The sequence below is a fragment of the Rhipicephalus sanguineus genome, chromosome 1, assembly GCF_013339695.2.
Source record: "Rhipicephalus sanguineus isolate Rsan-2018 chromosome 1, BIME_Rsan_1.4, whole genome shotgun sequence".
Taxonomy (NCBI): Eukaryota; Metazoa; Arthropoda; class Arachnida; order Ixodida; family Ixodidae; genus Rhipicephalus; species Rhipicephalus sanguineus.
In genome coordinates this window covers 270,029,625-270,044,197 of record NC_051176.1, presented here as the reverse complement: position 1 = coordinate 270,044,197, position 14,573 = coordinate 270,029,625, and the positions used below count along the sequence as shown (strand labels likewise).

At 47.6% G+C, this 14,573-nt stretch overlaps 1 protein-coding gene across 1 annotated transcript in view; it reads left to right on the top strand.

Annotated features, from left to right (window-relative positions):
* Positions 1–551: 551 nt before the first annotated feature.
* LOC119378953 (dual specificity calcium/calmodulin-dependent 3',5'-cyclic nucleotide phosphodiesterase 1A) overlaps positions 552–14,573 on the top strand; it is a 524,884-nt gene continuing 510,862 nt past the window's right edge. The window contains exon 1 of the mRNA XM_049411828.1: positions 552–2,405. Within this exon, the coding sequence (XP_049267785.1) occupies positions 2,324–2,405 (82 nt within the window). The 5' untranslated portion in view covers positions 552–2,323. The remainder of the gene's footprint in view (positions 2,406–14,573) is intronic.

The window sequence follows — 14,573 nt, the reverse complement described above, 5'->3', positions numbered from 1 at the left end:
AACGTCAAGAGAAAGACAAGAAACAACAAACAAGTATAGTGTTTGTCTTTTCAGTTATCACATTCCCTCGTCCCTGCAAGGAAGACAATATGTAATCACCGGTGGTTCGTTAATATGTACAACAAAACATAAACGCTTGCATGCTGCTTTTTTTTTTTCTGAAATGCAACTCATTAGTGATAGATAAAAGTATCTTGCCACTGCGCAACACTATGCCGTACAAGTATTGCGAAATGAGAACATGCCGTTGTCTGAAATACGATAGCACGGAACGATTCTGAAGTTTAGATTGTACAAAGTTTTCTTTTATACATGTATCGTTGTGAACAAACATACACAGACAGGCCCAAAAAAAAAAAATCTAGACTCTAATTTAGGGATCAAAGGGATGCGTGCTTGTCTTATACGCGATGCATATACGAGCGAAATTCAACTCGCTCGACGTTGCCTCAATTCCTGTTGTTACCTTGAATGAACTGCAAGCCAGCCAACAAGTCGCATTGATCCACCACCCATTCATTAGATTTTTTTTTTCTTTTATTGCTGGGTCAGCACGACTGTCAACCACGCAGTTCGTAAAATGAAACGGCAAAGGTGAGCCGCGCCACAAACTTGGCCTGAAATCCGATCTGCAGTTTTTCCCGAGGTTACAAAAGTTTCCATGGTTGTTGACATCCGACTACCACCTTCGCGTCGACGCAAGCGCAATTCCCGCACGGGGTCCCGACAGGGCGCTCTCACAAGAGGCACGGCCGGTAGAGCACGCGCATATACGATCCCTGTTTTGCATTTTCGAGCGTGTATAGCCTCTGCTTCGCGCGCTTTTTCACGCCGCAGGAGTCCTGGGAAGAATAGCAGCAAAGCACCGCTTCCGTAAAAGTTCCTCGTTCGTGAAGCCGAAAAAAAAAAAAGAATAGCGGTGCGCCGAAAAGGCATAAGCACCTGGAATGCCAGGCCGCCAAAGCGGAGTCCACGAAGCCAGCTCAGCATCCCAAATCAAGGCAAAGCTGAAATAAGACTTGCTGAGCAAAGAAGGCTTAAGTAAAAGAATATATGAAGGTAAAAACGAGAGTGTAGTTACAGGTCGGCGAAACGAACGTGCGTGCTCGTTACCGAGGCTTCTTTTCAGACAAGAACTCATAGAAGTGGGCGGAATTCGAGAACGCAATTGGGGAAATTCGAGAATGCCGCCTGGCCGACCTTGACAGGAACGGTGTGCGATGTTTGGGAATTTCGGCTGCAGCGAGAGTGCGTGGGGGGAAGGCACCGGCGCTTAGTGAATATCGAGGGGCGGCGCGCTGTTTCCGCATTTACTTCTCGCCGAAATTTTTTGTTTCCAACTCCCGGGTTGGAACGGCGGCTTGTAACTTTTTGGTGATCGCGCGCCTGAAAAGAAGGGCTGACGTCACGCCGGCGGCGGCCCGTGTGCAGGGGGCGCCGGAAGGGTGGACTGCTCCGATCGATGGCACCTGTCCCCCCCGGGCCAGCAACAGTTGGTCGGGCCGGCCGTGGTGTGGCGCCCCGAGTCCTGGCCGCGCGCCTCCCGCCGAGCCGACTTCGGCCGAGCCCGCCTCCGGGAACGACGTGCGCGCGAGCTTCGAGTCTCTCGTTCGTCGGCCGGCACGTGAAGCACGCCGGCGCTGTTATCGCGGGGAGCCGCCGCCGCTCGGGACACCGTTTCTTCTTCTCACTTACACTGTCGAGCTTGGCAAGCCGCACGAGCCGCGATTATTGCCCGACAAATTTTGCGCGCTCGCTGACTTATTTTGCGAGCGGCGGGGAAAGGTTTATTTCCAGTGTTCTGGCGGGAAACAAAAAGAGCCGTCGTCGCCCACGTGCACACCTTGGAGTCCTTCCAGAAGCGCGCGGTCGAGCTGCAAGTCACTTCCCCAGTCGCGAGTGCGCGAGAGGTGACGCCTCCTCCTTAGCGTGTAGAGCGCATCTGTGAATGACTCCACCGCTCACGTGACTGCTGTTGCGTTCCGAAGGTTGCGAGAGCGTGCGGCAGCCCTCGCTCCGCGCGTTTTAGAGACCTCGCAAAGCGTCCGGAACAGCTCCGGCCGCCGCGGCGTTTTGGTGGAACGGCTGGCGTGTCCGCAGCAGCTGGCGTGGAACACGACTCTCGGGCTCTCCCCCAGGTCGGCATACGCACACACATACAAACACACACAACCCGGCGGCAGCGAGCGTTGCAACCTGTTGGTGTCGGTCACGCGGTGGGACCCCTTTGGGACTGTGGCTCGCGGGCGCTGCGGCATGCGACAAGCGATTCGCCCATCCGAGCGCCCATCGTGCTGAAAAGCGAGGCTTCTGACTTCTGGCTATGTCGCTCAACAAGGATCCGCGTCATTTCAAGAAGTGTAAGAGCGCCACTTTTCGAGTCGACGGGCTGTCCTACACCATAGGTGAGCGCAAACCTCTTCCCACGGTGCATGCCTTGGCGCGTCTTGTCGTTGACAGCCGTAGCTGGCTGATGGATTGCGCGAAGGGGATGGCGTTCTCGAGGCCACACGCCGGTGTTGACTGCTCAGCGCAACCCCCTACAAACTTCCGCCATAGCTTCAAAGGGGCTTGAAGGCAGAGAGCACGCAGAACGCCTTGAACTCGAAGTCTATCCTGACTATCCATCCGCTCACTATGTTGATCTGTCAGTTTGTTGTTTATGTGCCGTGAAGTCTGTGTAACTTCGTTATTAGAAGAGTTCACGACTCTCACGTGTCGCAGCGACGACAGTGTGTTTACGCTGGATACGTGTTTAATTCTGCATAGTACGGACCGAAGGTGCCCACGGTCAACCTGCAGCAAGAAGCCGCAAGAAGGCAGGAACGCAGAACGTTTCTCACAACAGTGGCTGTTGTAAATTCCTTCGAATGAAAGCGTTTAGCGTCGTTTCTGTATAGACAGGAGGTGCGTAATTTCGTGAAACCACAGCTGTCCGCATCTAATTAACATTCTTTTCTCCCGAGTATGTTGTTCTGCGGCATCAGAGCAGAATACTTTCTAACTGAGCGAGACTGAACGTTTTTGACGTATGATGACCGGAACGACAAAAATGTTCAAGATGGCTCCAGAAAATGCATTCTGCTAACTGAAAATATGTCACGGTTGGTTTTGGGAGGGCGTCACAAAGCCAGTATAGCTTGCTTATTACGATCAGCCCTAATTATGGCTTGATGGCTGGGCTGGACAGTTTCAGTGTGCTGTGAATTAACACGGAAGCGCACACCATCTCCGCCGACAGTGATGCGTTCAAGGTAAATTGCTAGAAACTCGCAGTGAGACAGATAATTTCGCTGCGTGGGGTCATTCTGACCAAGTTGAAAAACCCGTAGCTTGGAGCGTTGCGGAACTCAGTCACATTGTTTAAAATGTACTGTTGTCATTTGTGGACCACACAGGTGGCAACTGCGCGTCTCTGTTATAAAAACATGTAGTGCTAACGAAACTACGTATAAGTATCTGCCGCGCAGAAAGCTGCAAGCGTCAGTGTAAAACACATCGTTATGTTGGCTTTGGCATGAAGCAAAGCGTCACCAACTTTAGAGCACACGCGCAAGGTTAAGCGCGACAGTCATAGCGAGATTAGGGCACTTGGGTGCACGAATGTGTGTTCGTAAAAATTTGGAAACGTTCAGATATGCTGTGTGTGCAAAATATGGCGGTCTAAGGAAAGTCTTCACAATGTTACACTGTTTTACTCTTCCATCAAGCCGTGCAGAGGTAGTTTCAATTTTATTATTCTATTTTCGATGTTTTTAGTTAAATTAAGAAGAAGAAAAAAAGACTGCAAAACAAGAATGCAGCATAATTTTTAAACATCATTTGCGCGAGAAATAGAGGTGCTTAATCGAATAATGACTACATTTCGGGTTATCAAATTCTAAACTGGTTTCCTTATGATACATGATGCATTTGATTAGTTATAGCCGATGAATTCTTGAAGGCAGCACTCCTTTTGAAATGAATGCCGATGATGAAACCAGTTTCTAGATATGCGTCCCAAAAATGTGCAACGAAACGCATTGGCATTCGAAGTATTTGCGGGCTTCAGTGTAGAAATAAGGCGTTACTTAAAAAAAAATTAACTGGAACAGTAATTTGTTTTTGCTATATTTTAAAGGTGCTTATCGCAAAACTGGCGCTATTTTCAAAATTCGTTCTACTGGATGTGCCTTGAGGATTCACCGGCTTCAATCCTTAACTTGATGTGTCCACCCTGAAATTTTCAATTAAAAGGTAATTAGTGAAATATTCTTAATGCATCACTTATGCACTCTTATTTCTTATCTAAGTAATGTCCACGTCTTCTAGCAAACTAATTCAGTGGTTTGCGCAATAATTTGTGCTGTATGTCACACGCGACCTTTACAGTATTCTGTCAACTCTAAATAATACCTCTATAACAGGAAGGAAAGCATAAAACAAAGAGGCCACGACAACCGTGAAGCAGGGCTTTCAATCTGCTGCCGCCGGTTCGTAGTTCAGCAGCCCTTGCGAAGTTCTCAGCTGTGACTGTTTCGGAACAGCGTGACATCTCTCGAACAAGAAGAGTTGCGAAACAAGACTATCAGCGTGTGTTCACCCTTTCCAAGCTTTACCACGATGCCGAATTGCAACGTAAGATAGCCTCCTTTGCGTTGCAGCCGTGCAGCTGTTGACATTGTATGTAGATCGTTCGGTGTCCTCAGCGGGTACAAGTGTATGTCTTCACTGTTGCCAGCTAATTATATTGAGCAACAGCTTCGTGGCCTATTGTTGTATCGATGAATCTGAGTGACGGGCTGCGAGAAATAGAAGATCGTATTATTGAAATAGGAAAAGAAACGTCGTCAATGACAGAGCACGTGCAAAAATACGATTAATTAAAGAAACGTTCTCCGGGCGCGACAGGTAAACTCTAGGAAAAAGAGCTGCAGAATCGTACGCATTTGCGATGGTTCATGACTTGAGTAGAAACAACGAAAAGGGACGGGACATAGGATTCCTTGTCCATTTGCGTTGTTTCTGCTAAAGAAAAAAAACGTCCTTGCTAAGAATATAATTTACAAATTCAATAGCGTTTTCTTTCGTTATTTTGTAGCATCATTCCCTTGCCCAAGAAGCTGAACCGCATTTTGCAGCGTTTCCGTGCCCTGCGAATAACCTAGACGCTACACAGGCCGGTTCTTCATTTTCTGAAGAAACGCTTAAAATTATTGGAAGCAATGAAACGGTTTTTATCTTTATGTTATCATTCTTATTACGATGTGACGGGCAAGCGCAGCAGGCTGAATTAGTCCGCACTCGTCATGACGTTTGATGACTCGTATGTTTCCACACTGTATACATCTTGCTTTGAAAAATTCTAAAACAACTCTTCGGAGCTAAAGCCGTGGTTAAGGCGTCTGCTTTGTCTTTGTTTACGCGTATGCTACGCATCAAACAGTTTAATAAAGCAATTGTCATAGTCAATATGCTAGCCCAATTTGTGATGAGAGGTTGCAACCTAGAAAACGTAGCTCTTTTTGTTGGACAAAAAACTTAGCAGGCACTTACCCGCCACGGTGGTGTAGCGGTTGTGATGCTCGACTGCTGACCCGAAGGTCGCGGGATTGAATCCCGGCCGCGTTGCAGCATTGTCGATGGAGGCGTAAATGCTTCAAGCTCGTGTACTTATATTTAAGCGCACGTTAAATAACTCCAGGTAGTCGAAATTTCCGGAGCCCTCCACTACGGCGTTTCTCATAATCATATCGTGGTTCTGAGACTTCAAACGCCAACAATTATTATTATTACCAGGCACTTCGCTCCCAGCAGTTTTATCGTATCGTTCGCACTGAACAGTCGTTGGGCTTATCAGCAAAGGTTTAGATAAAGCAAATTTCTAGGGGCTGACAACCAACTTTTATGGCACCTGTTTTCCTTAGCGCAACGAAAGGCCCACAGGTCAGAGTGTCTAATCATGGAATGGTGATGCGGAAAACGCCGTGAAACATATTTTATCGTAAGTTTACGACCTGCGGCGTCGATGAAGTCGTACAGGCAACACACATGTCGCAACAGTAGTAGGTGAGTGCGATAGCGATCATACGCCGGCAATCAAGCGAGGCCCAATTTGTAAGAAAGTAATGTTGCGTTTATCAACCTAGGCAGCTGTGGCGCTGCGTTGCGCTGTTCTAACACGCACCGTACGGTCTTGAATAGCATCAGGTGCTTCACCGCTCAGCACTGTATATGCAATGGCAAGTGAGCACGTGACGTTTCCGTCCTGCTCTTGCAACTATAAAACTTCAATTTGCCTTTGTGTGGCTCGAGATTGTGCTCTCTCATTCTATACTTGCCGGCGTGCTGTTCTCTATTGAAGATACGTTGTTATCTTGCTGGGAAATGGACGGGAAAACTAAATGAATGCAGTTCCCATGCATAGCTGGTCAGGTGCAGGCAACAACACCGCGCGCAGCAGCATTTAGCACGTGTTACCGGGACGACACTGAAGCTATAGAGAAACCGTGGGCTTTTTTTTTTTTTTTGCGTAAGTTGCCTGGGCGTTGCGCAAGTTCTTCGCTATCTACACATGACAGCCGCCTGCAGAGAGTCAGCAGCAGGCATGCAACGTGGTGGCAGTGAAGTGTATGTGTATACACACATGCTCGGTGTAGGAAGGAGAGTGGTGCAGCGTCTGCAGGAGAAGGAAAAATAAACCCGTGCCGGCATATACGTGGAGGTATACCCAATGGCACGCTAAAGGATTTAACACAGCGACGCGCTTCACTCTAAGGTAAAAATATTCGAACGAAATATAAAAGCTTTCTTTTTTTTTAGTTGCGATGGTGCGCTTTTAAAATGTGCGATATTCTGTCCTCAATAGTTGGGTAGCTCTAGTTTATGCTCAAGGATGTATCAAAAGTAACTTATAATCGGGAAAAAGGCTGATTTCGCTGCTGGTTGTTATACGCTGTGTCAGCCTGACAGCCAGTTTCATCAATTTATACGCATGAGCGCTATTGTTGAGTGCGCTGAAACTTGTCCAGTCCTTCAAAGTGCCGTAAAAAAAAAAGCAAGAAACGGCGAGAGCTACCATCGCCCTATATATTTGTGGCCCTTCCAGAAACATTGGCTGTTGCGCATGATACGGGAGGGTATGCACACTTACTTGCAATTCGTCAAGTAATCCCTTCTCGTCATGAAACCGTCGGCCGGCGGTACCAAATATAGTGAATTCTACGCGTCAGGCCATGTCGTCGCGCACAATTTGCATAGAGCAGGTAACTTGCGAGTCCATCTCTTTTAGAACGTGTGGTAGGCGTGGCCTTGTAAAAGCACTCGAACTCCGTGCTTGAGACCATCGGATTCTGAGACGAAAGTATGATGTCAGCGCTGTGATTTCGTCCCCGCAGCCACCCTTAGTTTCTTGGGAAATATGTCGTTTTTACGTTCGTCAATGACAAAGAAAATCATGCCCGCGCTCTTGTACATAACGTTCTCAGTTCTTTTCCGTTTCAAAGTGGATGTCAATATAGTTCATCATCACGATCATTCGCAATTTCACGCAGGTGATTTCTCTGAGCGACACACTTTCATGTGACAATCATTCCTCTTTCACTTTATGTATACGCGGTTACAAAGTAAGTACATTATTTGACCATTCAACTGATGCGAAGTCGCGTTATTGTCCGAAGATGCATTTTCGCGTTGCGTGGGGCGATTAATATAACAGGACGGTACACGAGTCATGCCGCGCTGCTAAGCCTCACACTTGATTGTCAAGACTGAGCATATTTAAGCACTTCAGTCACGGGTCTTCGGCCGAGAGGGATTGAGAGACAGAGGCGCTGCCTTTAATGGATAACTGGAGACGTCAGCCTGACGGGCAGAACATGATCACTCTCTACTCCAAATTCTGGGTAAAACATGGCGCAACACACAACGCGAATCTAGAAACACGCTCATAGACGCATGTGGTCATTAAACGTATACTTACAGAAAGGTCGAAATGAGTAATTGCCTACGCGAAGGCACCGAACGCCTGTGTTGCGTGCAATGTGCGGCCGGTCCTCCTCAAGGATGTGCGCCTCAAAACGCAGGTCGTGATGCGAATGCATAAAAACGACCTTCAGAGACTGTTTGCACGCAAGTTGCGAGTGCAGACACATGATGGAATGTTGGAAGCGCCGTAGTGAACGAGGCCACGGCTGCCGCAAAACGTGGTATATATATAAAGGCACATTTCAAAAGTAAACAACGTTCAGCTTAAAGGGGTACTGACACAAAAATTTTGGCCTCGCGTTTTTTTGCTGCAATGTGTTGCTGGGGGCCTGTTAGTCGTAACACGGCACATCGTTTGCTGCAGCGCGCGACAGATAATTAATTACAGGCTCCTCATTACCGACCAGTGTCAGTTTCGGTTTCAAAAACGACAAGCCTCCGGGTGCAACTATCACCACCTAGCGGCTGCAGCGCTCGATCACGTCAGCACACAGAAGTGTGACGCACTTCCGCGCTGTTCGCGTCGTCCTCCTCGCATTCGCACGCTTGCCGCACGTGGTGCGCGATGTCGTCGCCATCATCGTCCTCGTTGTCGTCGTCCTCCTCATCGTCGTCTGTTGGCGACGATTTCCTTGAGACACCAACAGCGCAGCGGCGAGCGCGTCAAACAAAAATGGCGGCTACGACGTCATCACAACTTGTTGTACCGGCTACACGGTTACGTAGGGGAAGTAGGGGGGTCACCTCGGGTCACCTCCGAGGGTGTCAATGCAATAGGTGCGCCCTATAATGCTGGATCGCGCACGCGAACTTCAATATTCATATAAAATACCTTCCAAGCTTTATTCGCTGTCGATATTTCGCAGATGGTACACGCACGTACACGGAAATCGATCCAGCAGGCTATCTCGGCCGCGAAATTTTGTGTCAGTACCCCTTTAACTCAGGAGAATTCTTACTTGTTATAAAACCTGCTTCATCTCAGTCTTTTTACTCGAGGTCTCATGGATGAAAAGTGCAGCTCCTTTAGGAGAGCTCAATATTTTGTACATCAATCTTCATACTTCATACATGGTATGCTCGCGTAACGCTTGTTCTTTCTTTCCTTATTCATTTCTGCCCACTTCCCCCGTGTAGAGTAGCGAATCGGGTGTGGCCTGGTTACCTTCTCTGCCTTTCTCTCTCCTCCTTCCTTTGCATTTGGAATACACGTCCACAGGCAACTTAATCGCGCACATGTGTGTCGACTGTACGCGACGCAAAGTTAGTGCCATAGCCACCATTATTTCTCTGAAAATATACACGCCCATCGCTACACTTGTAGCTGTGTTCCTCTATGAAAGACCCATGATACGCCTATAAATGCTGAAACCGCTCGCAATGTTCATGCCGCGTAGTAGCTTCATTGTTGTTCTTTATGCGTGCTATTCTCGTTTGTTCATAACCTGCTGTGCATAGTTACCCGAAACTGTAGCATCGTGTACGTACCATGTCGAATAAAGGGACAAAAAGAACCCAGCAGTTGTCACAACGGAAACGGCTCTAATAATAAGCCACGTCGTCTCCGCTATATCGCTATATTGCGGGCAATTATGATGCACTCTTAGCAGCGGTTAATAGGTCTCGTAGTTGGTGGGTGTGCGCATTAGTAACTAAATTCTCGGGAGTCTCACTCGTAATTATTATGGCTGACTTTAGTTGCTAAAGTTACTGCCACTGCCTTCACTACCTGAGTTTAGCCCGTTGGTGTAGTCAACATTGTGACAAACAATCACCACCCTAAAGTCACTGATTACAGCGACATTTTAAAGTGAAGATAAATCAGGTGCTCATGAGGCACTGAGGTAAACATAAAAACATTAAGAGCACGTATAATCCCCTCCCCCTCCTTGACCAGCGTTGACACCTTTATATCTATGAGTGCAGCTATTAAATTAAAAATATCTCGCTTACAGATGCTATGATTTAATTAATAATTATTAATTGACCCATTGAGACAACAAGCTCCTTACATGCGATATACACGTTTTTAGTAGAGCTACGAAATGGGCTAGTTCTTGTTCATTCATCTATAACGGTGCTCTAAGTGAACACAGACACTTCACATAGAACGAAAAATTCAGGACACCCAATGTTGAGCGCAACAGTCATGTGTTCTCAATTTTTCTTTCTGTGCAGTGTCTGTGTTAACTTAGCGCACCGTTAAAGATGAAACACTTTTTTAGCACGTTGTGTGAAGCGATTGTGAATCATTATTTGTTCATTTAGAGCGTTCAAAAAATTTCTGCACTGGTCAAAAGCACATTCATCTTCCTGAGGCGGTAGTTTCTTTCTCCGTTCCTCTGTCCTGCAGTCCGGCTTGAAAGTTCAAATAATCTAGATCTTTCTTTCTTTCTTTCTTTCTTTCTTTCTTTCTTTCTTTCTTTCTTTCTTTCTTTCTTTCTTTCTTTCTTTCTTTCTTTCTTTTCACAGTTCGACACACTGCCTACATATTGTGCCATTAGATGGGCCAGCTTAAGCAAGCGTGAAGTATTCTCTGTCAATAGCGAGTAACTGACTCAACAAAAATGAACCGTAGAAAGACTGCTCCGACACGGGCTTATGTCCAGGTGTGAGCTGTCAGGATATACTGTTCTGCTGCCTTGTGGATCAGCATTTTGATTTCTTGGAACGACGAAAGGTGTTTTTGTCTCACGGCGTTCCTTTGAGCTCAATGCCAAGCTCAGACAGCGCGCGCGTGTTCACGCGTTCACGTTGACATTTTGTAGCTCGCACGATAAATAGACCTCAGAATGTAAATATCTCACTTTGCGAAATTTCATCGCTTCTTCGTTAATTCTGATCTCTGTGTTCATTAACGTTGCATAGCGATGCAACCTGTTCTTTTACTATTTATTGTTTCCCGGGCATGACAGCATATATCAGTGAAACTCGCAGTTCTTAATGTTTTTTTTTTTTTTCTACCCGCTCACGCCTTGACGAGCGGAGCAGATGTCTTGGCGCTAACTCCAGCGCACAATACTAGGGTTGTAGGCCGTTTGCTTGAGCGGTCGGCGGGATACCCGGCAAAAAGGTTGCAAGCTGCGCTTCCTCTTTGACGCCGCACGCGAAACAACAGACGTCAGGTTTAATTCTGCGCCGCTGCGCAGTTTGTGTGAGGGATTTGAATCGGAAGTTTCCTCCCGGGAGTTCCTGGCCAGCACGCCTGTGTAGTAAGTACGTGATTTCCATGTCAATACGCTGTGCGACAAACTTGGACGGATTTATAGGCTCACGCGCACCGACCGCACGGTGCCAAGAACGTTACTAAGCATTCCTCGATCGGTTTCTAAAACTCTATATAAGGCCATTTATTCGAAGCAGGTATATTGCCTGTCGCGGCATCATGGCAACTTGCCGCGTGACGCGCGTGTTTATGTTGCTGCCCCTTTTACGTATACAAGAAAACTTGCCAACAGCGCATCTTTATAACCATGCTTCTTTGCGCCGCTACGGCCTCCACGGCGGAAAAATAAATGGCGACGTTATTTTCTAGCTGAGCGTCAAGCGAGCTCTGTATATCAAGTAGGCATTTTTTCGCAATGCGGTTAACGCGTCTGTAGCCATACGGACGCTGCAGCGCGTACCATAGCGCAAGACGCGTCCTGGAGTGGGCCACACACTCTCTCGCCCGCGCGCGATGTTGTCGCGCGCGCCTGAGCGTATGCGCGTGCACGTACACTCGGGCCTGGCAACGATTACCGAGAATATTGTGCTTCTCGGCGTCTGGAACTCGTTATTTCTTTTGAGGCAGAGACGTGCAGCGCATGCAGCACAAGCTCGCGTGCCGGTGGCCGTCAGCCATCCCCGTCTCATCACTTGCCACGAGCGTAGACGACGATCTAGACGTCTCACGGCTCGCTCGCTGCGCTTGTACGCCGTACGCGTTCCCGCCCGGAAGAAGAGCGGCACGCGCAGCGCTCGTGGAAATGCGCTTTTTTGTTGCCCTATGCTCAGCGTCCCTCTCCTGGCGGTGTCGGGTACCGCGCGGGGGGAGACGTTTTCTTTGTAAACACATGCCGTCGCGAAACCACCTATGTTTGTGCTGGACTCGCTCTGCTTTCGCAAGCACCACCGTTACAGGAGATGCTTGTCGGTCCTTGCTCACCCTTTGGATAGCGTTGCTTCCGCAGAGTTGATCGTGTATGCGGAAGCGCGAGACACTTTAGGAGACCCCGTGGCACTTTTGCTTTCGCTGTCCGTGATCGCGTAACGCTCTTGTGACTCGCATGCTCGTACTGTGGCTCCGTTTCGCCGCAGTAAGCGGGCACCGCCATTCAATTTGGAATACGAGATCGCATTCACACACTAAAAAGAAAGTCTTACGGAATAACTGAAATTGAGACCAGGCACAAGCCAATTGTGATTTGCGACATGTGTATAGCAAAATCGGTCGACCAAAGGCAGCGGGGAACTTCCTGACAAAAATGTTTGTGAATTTGACCACAATTAATGAGTTATCTGATGTTTCACGAGACCCCCTCTGCTTGGACGCTGCGCAATATGCGAAAGGAAAGTTAAGCTTTTAGTTGCTTTTAGTTTTATGTTTCTTTTTTTGCTGTTGATTAAACGCAGAGCGAGTTAAAAGAGTAATCTACTAGTATAGCTTGATTCTTAGGTGTAAAGAGGTCGCGATGCAGAACGGGAAGAATAAGCTGGCGTCTGTTTATATGTATATACCTATATATCTGCGACGGTCGGCTGGCTGCACATGCATGCCCGGTTCGGTCTCCGTGCCTACATTTGCCTCTTTGCGTAGAGGGGTTCGGCGTTCTCAGGAGTAGAAGTTAGCTTCAAGAGTAACATAATTAGACACCGGCGTCTGCAGCGCATCTGCAGCGGCAGTAATGTATTCCAGCACAGCCATAGTACGCTGATCGCACGAACAGCGACTGCATAGTGACTGCACTAGCGACGGTCTCGTCAATCCCTTTCTCCAGCTGTTGTCAGACTGGCGCTGACGTTTCTCCGATGAGATCGTTGGTATTGTCATCCGCTGCGCCTTGTCTAGAGACGATTTCTCAGAAGGACGCGGCTACTTGCTGCGGTGTATCTGTTTATAGCGCCTATATATGCGCTACACATCGACACTGGCTGACTGCACGCCTCCTCGTGCACTAAGGGCATTTAAGGTGGGCTTATAGGATAAGAAACGAATCCTTATCAGTAGCTATAAAGTTATGCTGCTATTATAGGCCGCACATAATGATTATGACTAGAGTTAATATTCTAACCATAGCATGATGTTAATTACGTTGATCACTCTGTGTCTTCATGTTAAGAGCTAGAAATGGTACGTAAGTTCCCCTAAATTCGCTGAGCTTAAATGCCGCGTAGTCGAGAAGTCTCCTAGCGACATGACGGCAGCGCACACGGTAATACGGTTTCCTTAACTGCCAATAATAGATATTTACAGCGGAGCTGTCATACGGTAGTTTCCACTGGATCGCTACGTGTGTATACAACACTGAGTGCGTAGACCAAGAACAACGGTGGTCGCCAATGCGCCATTGGCCGCAGAGCCTGTCGCGGGTGCTGCCCGTTGATATTCGCTGGCGTTGCCTGCGGTGCGCGTGACCGTTTGTGGTTTCCGGGGTACCTGGCAAAGTTTTGTCGCAGCCTCCGAGTTCAAAACACATGCTTCATAATGGATGAAAAAATGAAACTGCAGCCATGACGTGCTTCCCACAATAGCCGGCCTTTGTCTGTGGCTTTCCGGAAGTACAGATGGGAAGCAAAGAGTTCTTGCAAGTGAAACAATGAATCAGTTTAGACTGATAAATTATACTCCGCAAACTCTCTTGTGCGTAATTTAACCATCGTAGGCTCATTGTTAGAAGATAAAATCTAGGTCAAAGTTTCATTTTTACACTTCGCGCCGAAATCTCCGCACATGACGCCACGGATTTCACAATGTTTTATTCGTATTTCGGCCACGCTGGCTCAACGAACTTTCCTGAATCTTGGTATGTTAAGTCCCTGGCCTCCTCGGAGACCTAGCATACTTCATATTTACCGATTTGGAACAACGTAGGCCCCAGTAGACGCCGTCAAAATCTATGACGTCACGGCGACTGGTGCGGGAACTTCAAGGTGGCGTCACCACCCGCATTTTCTTTTCGCGCGTTTTCTTGCTTACCAATATTAAGCATCGTCTTGCGGCAAGATTGGTGATTTTGATATTTTCTAATACGAGAAAAAAATAGTTTTTTTTTCTTCTTTAGTGCCCTTTAAACAATGACGGGACAGGTCCGACTGAATAAGCATCCCATCCGTTATACTGTCACTGCTTGAGCGGGATTACGGGGCCGGGTAATAGTGGGCACGAGCTGAAAGGGATTTGACTTGACAATGTTCTGAATAGGATTGCACTGATCGTTTTCTGCACATATATATATTGCTCTTCTTCAAGATAAGTATCACTTGGAAGTCAGCGCTCTGTTTTCTACTGTGTACTTTTTTTTTTTTTGCAATGTTCGCGCGCTGTTCTATACGCCTTCATGAAGCAAAATCAACTCACCCAAGCTTCTATTCTTGCGGAAACTAAACGTCGTGACAACTACTGATAC